The sequence below is a fragment of the Cyprinodon variegatus genome, unplaced genomic scaffold (genome assembly GCF_000732505.1).
Source record: "Cyprinodon variegatus isolate N-32 unplaced genomic scaffold, C_variegatus-1.0 Scaffold251, whole genome shotgun sequence".
Taxonomy (NCBI): Eukaryota; Metazoa; Chordata; class Actinopteri; order Cyprinodontiformes; family Cyprinodontidae; genus Cyprinodon; species Cyprinodon variegatus.
In genome coordinates this window covers 175,117-184,327 of record NW_015150704.1, presented here as the reverse complement: position 1 = coordinate 184,327, position 9,211 = coordinate 175,117, and the positions used below count along the sequence as shown (strand labels likewise).

The window sequence follows — 9,211 nt, the reverse complement described above, 5'->3', positions numbered from 1 at the left end:
TCTGCAGATCTAATAGAATCTTTCCTTAAATTACAGCCAAACTCATTTACACAGTAACAGATAAAAACCTTTAGATAAACCAAACACTACCGCCACATATCTGACTCAATAACCATTAAAACAACTATTTTCATTAATCTCAGACGGAACTATTAAATGTCTTGTTTTATATTAAACTGAACTTCCAATTTTCACCACTGTTCGGCGCCAAGTAATCTTTACTCTGATCACAGCTTGCTTGGTCTCACAATGAATCCTGGGATATCCAAGAATAACGAGGATACATCAGACCCGTCCTTCAAATCGGGCAAAAAGAAGGAAGCATTTTAAGGCCGCATAACGAGGACTCTTGGAATCCGACCAGACCTCAGCGCCGCGCTATGACGTAATCGGCCTTCGAATCCAGTCTTCTAAGGATGCGTCCTAGGTTTTCGAACAGAGCCAGTGACTGACTGGATGTCAGTATTTAACAGCCATCAGGTGCTTTCAATTAGCAGCCCTTCTACTTTCTTCCTGAAAAGAACAAAAATCAAACAGTGAAATGGCGACACCTACTGGACAGTAGGGGATTGTCACAACGTAACCCCATAAAAACCAAAAACAGTTGAAAAACTATTATTTTTGAATTAGAAAATGACTAACACCTTTCATTTTGCTCATCATTGCCCAATTTGCACACTTTCCCTGTCTGCTTGAGCTTATTTTTACTAAATTGGCACAAAACAGTGTACCTTATATGATTTTTTATTTTTTTAAAGAGTTGCAAAAATCACAGATTATATTGCTTACTGTAGCTATGCACTCTGCCAGTAGGTGTGACATGTTCACATGAAGCTTCATTGACTGGAGATCGTTGAAGCAATTAGCCAAAATGGTTCAATGCCTCATTGAGACTTCATCTCACCATCACTAAGCAAAAATTCACTAACAAAATACTGAAGACCAAAAACCCAGTAGATGTCAGGGAAAACACACATCAGGGCAAAGAAATGAAGAGCAACCAGCAAACAATAACTGAAGGGGATGGGTATATATATACTGTATGTCAAACAGAACAAACTGGGGTAATGAGCTGTTTGGGAGCAGGTGTGGACAGAAGAATCTAAGAGGGAGCTAGGGGAAGGAGACTGACACAAGAGGGCAGCAGAGTCTAAATAAGAAATATATAGAACTCAAATACAACCAGACAACGATACAAAATGGAAATGAAACATATGAACACTCAAAAAGAAAATAGCAAAACTATGACAGTATGTAGCTTTTTATTCTATGTATTCTGCTTTATACCCATCAGTAATTTTATTTTATTTTTGTATTTATTAGTTTTTTCTTTTCTTTTTAATAGGACTATTCTGAATTTGATTCCTCTATTTGGATGTGTGATGTGAATGGATGCGTAACGCTGTTTGATTCCATTAAACTGTTTGCGTTCTCACTGATACACCAGAGTGCTACTCTGTGTCCTTGAGCAACATTCTTAGCTATCTAGACCAGTGTTTTTCAATCCTTGTCTTCAGGGCACCCTGCTCTGCATGTTTTGGATGTTTCTGAGGTTCAGCAAACCTGATTCAGATGATTGCAGTTCAGCAGTGCCTGATAATCTGCTATCAGTTTATAACAGGTGTGTGAAAGCTGGGAAACATCTAAAACATGCAGGACAGTGTGCCTTGAGGACCAAGGTTGAAAAACACTGATCTAGGCATTGCAGGTTGCTCACCACTCCCTAAATAATGGGCTAAATGCATAGAGCAAATAGAGCAAGTTTTGTCGGAAAGTGCAATTTTTATGGCTGCACAGAAGAAGACATATGTGGATAGTGTTGGGGTAATGTTCTAATCCAGGCTTGGGGTCATAAATCAACTCTTTTTATGTTTTGCTTATTCTAAAACCTTTTCTTTCATCATTAAAAATGTCATGATCTTGCCACCAATGTGTGGCTTCATTGCTCATTTCTTTCAGCTGTCTAACTGCCTGGTTTTTCTTCATTGCTGAACTGACCCACCTGCTCCTGCTTCTATTTATACAGCTTGGTCACAGCCATCAGTACCAGATTATTTTTTGAGCCTTTGGTGTGAGAGTTTTCTAGCTTAATTTATAGTGTTCTGATTGCCTGATCCTCACCTATTTGTTTTCGGACCTTTGAGCCTGATCTGTTTGTCTGACCTGTCTTCGGATTCTGCTGGATTCTATGATGGACTGCACCTGGATCTTCCTCTTGACTTTGAGCTCTGGATTATCCAATTTTCCTCGAGCATCCGCTTGGATCTGATCTCTTGTCTGTCAGTCCGGTGTTCAGGCTTCGGCATATGGAAGTATCTGTGAGGCAAGCGCTGCATCTCATCAGCTGACTGGCTGTTATCTACCACGTTCTCTGGGCATGGACTGAACTCTAAACCAGGTTAGTTACTCATGCGTTCATCCTCTGTCAGGTTTTTGTGGCCAGAGTTACCTTTCTCGGACACCTTAGTCGCTGCTGTTTCAGATCCGCAAACCATCCATTGTTGCTGTAATAAATGCTTTTTAAGTTATCCTACTGTCTCGCTGTGTTTTGAGTCATTACAATTAATGCTATATCATTTGTTGTCAGTAACTTCAATACGACTCAATGTTTTTTGCTTTTACCTTCATTTTATTGAAACAACAATACATGTTTTTATCCCTAAATTTTGTAAGACCACTACATAACATTATTTAATCAATAATAGTTTCAGGTGACAAAACAACAGAAACAATGACAGACACAATCTGAACAAAGTTATTCTGTTTTCGACAAGACAAAAAACAAACTGAACAATAAAAAACACAGGACTAAACAGTAAAACGATATATGTAGCATTATATTAGCATATTACAACATGTGTATAAATGAACAAATAGCAACATCTGTTTTCCTGAGAACCAACCACTAGGGCGCAGCTGCTGTTTCTACTTCTGAGATGCTAACCGTGATAGCTGATGGCAGCCCTTGTCTAACCAGTTCTTCTTTTATCTGGAAAGGAAAACACAAAGTGACTTGTTATAAATATGACAGCTTTCTATTTTATTCTAAAATCGTAAGCTGTATTTGATTGTTAACTGATTGTATTAAATACTGGACAGGGAAAAACATTTTTCGCCTCCTATTGCCTCCTATCGGCAGATACTACAGCTTTCGAGGCTGGAATTTTGCAGACAAAAATGGCATCGCCCATAACAATCAGGAACTTATTGCCTGGATAGCGTCCTCCGCCTAAATTTCAATGAGAGCCTCGGTCTCGGCATCATCCTAGGTCGCACCATACTCTTTTGATGCTATTTATTGTCAATAGGCGAAGAAGTAGTTTTTGTTGTGAACAGGGGAAGAGATCAGTGAATTTCAAAACCGGACACGCTGGAAAACCGATGAAATGAGTCACCTGCTCATGCTTTGTTATCAGAGAACCGAGCCACAACCGAGCCACAACTAGTACTAGATTTTGTACGGTTCGGTTGTCTCAGGCATGGTCCAGTTCAGTTGCGTTTCATTTATGCTCAACAGTTATCTCGGTTACTATGCTTAGACTGTTTTCTGCATGGTTTTAAAAGGCTAGTGTAAATGGTGCTCTTGAGTAGGTCCTTACAGGGAAATCAGCTTTAACTCTAATTGTGCTTACTCACCAGCTGTGTCATGGTATCCTTATCATTTAACAGTGACAGAGTTGTAGAGATCTTTGCATTCAGGGCAAAAACATAATCTTGGAGAACAGAACAAAAAAAATGAAGAAGCATGTCAGCATAGTTCAGGTTAAATGTCCAAAGAAGCAGTATTAAAAGTACCAGGTACAGTGCTAACTCCAAAAGTAAATCTTTCCTATACTTACATGGTCCTCGGTCTGGTGTTGTGTTAGTAGTAGAAACAATGGATGAAGTGGTGGTTGTTGGTTGGATTATGGTTGTAGGTTGAATTATAACTGTAGTTGGTGCAACCATGGTTGTCGTCTGAGGTGGGTTAGTTGTTGTAGGAAGCACAAACATTGTCGTTGAAGCTGTGGTGGTTCCAATTGCTGTTACAGCTGGTGTTGAGTCTGTGAGCAAAACAGTGGATCACCCAATTTGTGACTTTAGGAAAGAGTGTTCTTAATCTATTAATGGCAGAAAGTTTAAAGGTTTCTACTTACAGTTTGCAACCATCACAAAAATGCATCGAAGATCAGAGTTATAGACAGAGCCGGACAAACTGTGAAAATAAGTCAGGAAAAATTATTCATTAAAAATTTATAATATATTAATATATATTAATATATGCTTTTCAACAATAAACATTAAATTATTTAATGATAAAAACATTTTATTCAGAATGAAAAAAGAAGGAAGTTTTTCTTCAAGAGAACTTCATGAGGTAATTTTTTTAACTCCATTTTTAACTATTATCTTTAAAGCAGAGCACCAGAAAGTTTTCCAGGTTTGTTTCAGTCTGGGGCCATTCTTAACTTAAAATCATGTCAGATGCTGCATAAACTATTCGTTTTCTGTTACAACCACTGCTAGAATTATATATGTCATAAATCAGAACCAGTTCTCAGACATCTACATGCTTAAATAAACATTTAAAGTAGGAAAACTTATCTATGGTTGACTTTTCCTTTCAAAACTTAATCTTGTTTAAAAATGTAAACAAGATACTCAGGGTTGAAAACCATTTTCCTGTAACTGTTTATTTTTTTAGAAGCACCCAAGTGGAATACACACACTCTTCAATAGCTTTTTCTGACCGCAAAACAAGTCTTCTCTTGATAAATTAATATAATTCAGCTCAAACACACATTTGGTAAAAGTACTTCTTTTTATTTAAAAGATTTTGTAGATATTACATAAGTAATACAATATTGATGAGATTTGATACTGACTTTGCCTGGACCACAAAGCAGATGGGGTGAGTCAGTCCTCCTTGAAGGTCAGATGGCGTCCATTGTAGGGTGAAGTTTCCAGATCCGGATTTGCTCCTGATAACGTTGTGTGGTCCACTAAACAGGAGGTTAGTAATCCTACAAACAAAGGTCACAGGTTTTATGTGATATTTTGAATAATTCCACTGTACTTTACAAGTTAAATGAGCTTCAGTGTTCATTCTCTAATTGTCTGTACTAATTTATCCTTGTAGGTTGCAGATGGAAGATGGTGCCTATCTCCACCTGTCATTAGACAAGTTGGAGTGTAACCAGTACTAGTTTAGCTATGCAGACCGATATAACAAGGCACATTGTTCTAGTAAAGAGCTGAAATTCAAAGGTGAGACTAAAACGTCAGCCTCATCAGGCAGGAACCAATCAAATATCATGTAAATTTGTACTCGTGCAATATATCAAATCATTGAAAAAAAATTTCCAGTGAACAATTTTTTCCAGTTTTATGTAAGAAATGTGAGGATATAAGTTGTGCTCTCAAGTACATTCTTAATTGTAATTGCAACATTGCTCTGTTGCGGTCACCAGCTTGTTGTTATGCAAGGGTAATTATGGGTAATTCTGCCACTGAGTCACACATCGTAAAGTCCTGCCTCCTGCGCTGTGATTTGTTCATTCAATCACAGTCAACAGCGGCACAAAGATTATACTTTAGTCTGGCTGAGCAGGCTAATCCACTATTGTCATTACAATGTCACAAGTACAGAGCAACGAAATGAACTCTGCATTTAATCCATCCCCATCCCCACCAGAGCAGTCTGGGGTTAAGGGTCTTGCTCAGGGACCCAGAGTGGCAGTCCGTTGGAGTGAGTGGGACTTGGACTCAGAACCTCTGAGACCTAAGCGCAATGCTCTAACCACTAGGCCACCAGTGCACCCTTCTTCCACTGTTTAACCATGCAGACTTTACCATCTTAGAAGTAGATCTTAACACTGCTGAACTGAATGAAATTAAAATAATGAAACTTGTTTAAGGGACACTGCAATACTTTAATTGTCCCTATAGTCCTGTAACTCTTGTGTTTATTTTCATCTCGGCCACAATCTCCACAGACTCGTCTAACCAGAACCAGTTTTTTTAACAGGTTTTGTTTGTATTCACACTCAGGCTCTTTTAAACAAGTTTTCCTTTCACTTACAGAGACTGTGTTGCTTCTGCCCTGATGGGGATTTCCAGGGTCTGATTGATGGTGGTGCTGATTTGGGCCCCATTATCTGGAGTTGGAGGCAGGAATCTGGGCAGATAGATACCTTCAGTGCAGGACGGTGCAGCAGGATCCACTGCAAGGACAAAACAAAACGGCACATTTATAAAACACAGGAAAAGAATAATTCCTCAGGGTGTTAGCTTTAAAGATCATTGCGTAAATCTGTGTGCAGCTTGTCTCAAACATGTCAAAATGTGGGAGCCTGGCATTTTATCTCTTTATATTTGTGTGTCTTTCTGTGTAAGATAAAGATCAAACTTGGTTTTTTAAACCAACCCATTTTTTGTTTTTTTTTGTTAAACAGATATAAAATTTGTTAATACGAGCCTTTAAAAACAAACTGGACAGGTATCTTGCTGAACACTTCTCCTGGGTTCTTCATCTCCTGCACACCATTTCCTGCAGTCACAGTAATGGTCTGTGCAGCAAAATCCTCCATCATGAGCTGTACTGCATATGAACCTTCATCGCTGCTGCTGGTGGGGCTGAATGCCAGAGCACATGACTGAAACAGAAGAAAGGGACAAAATATTTTCAGTAACTGAAACCACCAATGTCGTGTTTAAAGAGTCCTTTCCCATTTTTTTTTATTCATTCTAGTTATATTGATCATGAATTAAGTAATTCTGATAATATTTAAGTGTTTTTGATGTTTTTTGAGGCCATTAACAGTCTTAAGCTTTTGTCAAAATGTTTCCTTTTCTTGTCACATGTGTTGGTGTATTGGAAATACCATGTATTAAGTAAAAGAAGGAGAATTTTTGGAGAATCAAGTCTTTTGACATCTTCACTGTTTCTATTCTTCTTTAATGTACTCCCACCTCTGCAGGTTTGATAATATTATACTTAAAGGATCATTTGATTGGGAATTGGATTTAAATGCTGTATGAGAGAGAACTACTAAGTGACTAGATAATAGAGAAATTAATCAAAAGTCTTTCTTTTTAAAGCATCCTGCAGCAAAGCATTAGCCTAAGTAATGTTGGGTCATTAATGCAAAATTGGGGTCATAGTTGAAATGTCTTGACAGCAGTTGCTTAGGAAAACATAGCCGGAAGATATGAAGTATTAGCGGAGTAAAAGTTCCCCTGTCAACCTTGGCAGGTCCTTTGTTGGTAACCAACAGGTCAGTGCGGGTAATATAATTCAACACAATGATGTTGTCAGTGAGGTAAAAACTCTAAGCTACCAGAATGTAAAGCAGCTGCAATGCCTATGGGTGGAGGAACATTTAGACCCCCCCAGAAAGAGCGGAACCTATCTGGCGGCTGAAATTTGCAGGGACTTTGGGCTGGCTTTGGACTGACGGAGAGATTTTAAACTGCTACTACTGTGCTTAAACTAAGAATTTATTTCAGACTGGTTTTAAAAGAATGTATTTTAAGCTATACACTAGCTTTTAAAATATTTTAATGAATCAACTAAAAGAAAAGTTGTTTTTTATTGAATTCTATATTAAATAACGCTGCAAATTCCCTGTTTTTTCATCCTCAGGGGTTTGATATAAACAATATTAAATATTGGCTATTAACTGTTGTTACTACAGACCTAAATCAGGTGTTACTTACTGAAGAAAGGTTGAGGACAGGCGGTGGAGTGCAGATGTCACACTCTGATAGGTTATTCTCGGCATATCTGCATCTCACCTCATCTCCATCTGGGTCAAATGCCAACAAGCTAAAATTTTTCTTACAGTTTGAAGGAACTCTGGAACAACAAGACCAACAAATCAGTTTTAAACCCACACATACTCATGCTTTAAAAGAAAGGGTTTACACGCTCTAGTTCTTATTTTCTCATCTGACTGGTTCTACAACTTTTTTATTTTCCCACACCACATCAGCTCTTTGTAAAGATGTTTGTCTTTTAAGGATTAAATTAACTTTGACATTAATTTAAGCCCAAAGGAGTAGAATAAATCTTTCCCAATTTGCTGTGTACAAACTTCTTAGGTTATGTATGGAAAGTATATTGCATTGCCAAATCAGAAGGAATTATAGCCCTACTTTTGCAAGTTAAAACCCCAAAGTTGTCATTTAAAAGTTAAATCTGATGGCTGAAAATCGAGGAGCTTTGCATACAGTTAATGCCACAATTATTCATACTTCTGACAGATTCAGGTATAGAGTTATCAAAAGAGCTTACAAGCAATTATAAGAGCAATTTTGATTGCTCTAATAATAATTTTTATTGATAAATGTACAATTTGAAAAAAATCGATTTAATATTCGTTAGTTTTAACTGTATATAAGTAAAGAACACACACACAAAAAAAGAAGACACTAATAACAATGTTTTTAATAAGAGAAAAACAGAAACTACCTCAGAACAGGAAGGACTGTGGTCAGAGGTGATGTGTTGGGTTTTCCTGTATCAGAGCGGATTCTGCCCTCATCCTGCATTCTGACTCTGAATGCACTAATCCCATTTCTGTTGTCTGTCCAGTTTCCACCTGTAAACCTATGGTGAGACCAAAAAAAGTTTTCATATGCTGCTGTTTGGCACTTCAGAAGCAGAAATAGAGTGGAATTAAGATTCCAATTGTTGTTTTAAATACACATTTAAAAAGATCATTCCTAAAAGTTTCAAATGAGAAAATGACTGAATATATGTTGATATAATTATGTGGTGAACTCACCCAAATGGACTGAGCTGGCTTCCATAATTCACCGTGGTATAGATTCTTTCTTTCTGACACCATTCACCACCAATTTCCTGAATTTTGTTCAAGATAACCCCTGGATTATTACAGTTGCCTCCACAAGCCTGTGCATCAACCTCTGCACATGTGCTGAAGCTGTACACGTAGCGAATCACTGTCTGTAGAGTTAAAATAAGAGCATGTTTATTATATGTATCAGTTACAAAAGCAAGGTATAAAAAGCATTAAACTCACTGGGTATCCCCCCGCCTGAAGGTCTTTAGTAGAGTAGCTGTAAACGAAGCCATAATAAGCAGCATGTGAACCGCTGATCAGGAGCAGCAGCAGCACAGAAGACAACATGGTGCCTAACCCAATGCCTCCACATACAGACAGGGCACTGTTAAAAACCATAGCATTTATGCTTGGAGAGACTGTCT

At 37.9% G+C, this 9,211-nt stretch overlaps 1 protein-coding gene across 1 annotated transcript; it reads right to left on the bottom strand.

Moving 5' to 3' along the window:
* Nucleotides 1–2,633: 2,633 nt before the first annotated feature.
* Nucleotides 2,634–9,211, bottom strand: LOC107089403. The gene is made up of 11 exons (XM_015382162.1): nt 9,027–9,211; nt 8,769–8,950; nt 8,453–8,590; nt 7,699–7,837; nt 6,458–6,635; nt 6,062–6,203; nt 4,866–5,003; nt 4,137–4,195; nt 3,840–4,043; nt 3,637–3,713; nt 2,634–2,989 (listed from the first exon to the last, which is right to left on the bottom strand). Exons 1-11 carry the CDS (start codon nt 9,183–9,185, stop codon nt 2,906–2,908), a joined length of 1,500 nt encoding a protein of 499 aa, XP_015237648.1. The 5' UTR covers nt 9,186–9,211; the 3' UTR covers nt 2,634–2,905.

Coding starts and splice junctions, on each gene's coding strand:
- LOC107089403 (XM_015382162.1), bottom strand. CDS start 9,185: ATGGTTTTTAACAGTGCCCTGTCTGTATGTGGAGGCATTGGGTTAGGC. Junction 8,591..8,768: donor AGCCAGCTCAGTCCATTTGG/GTGAGTTCACCA, acceptor GTCTCACCATAG/GTTTACAGGTGGAAACTGGA. Junction 7,838..8,452: donor ACAGTCCTTCCTGTTCTGAG/GTAGTTTCTGTT, acceptor TTGTTGTTCCAG/AGTTCCTTCAAACTGTAAGA.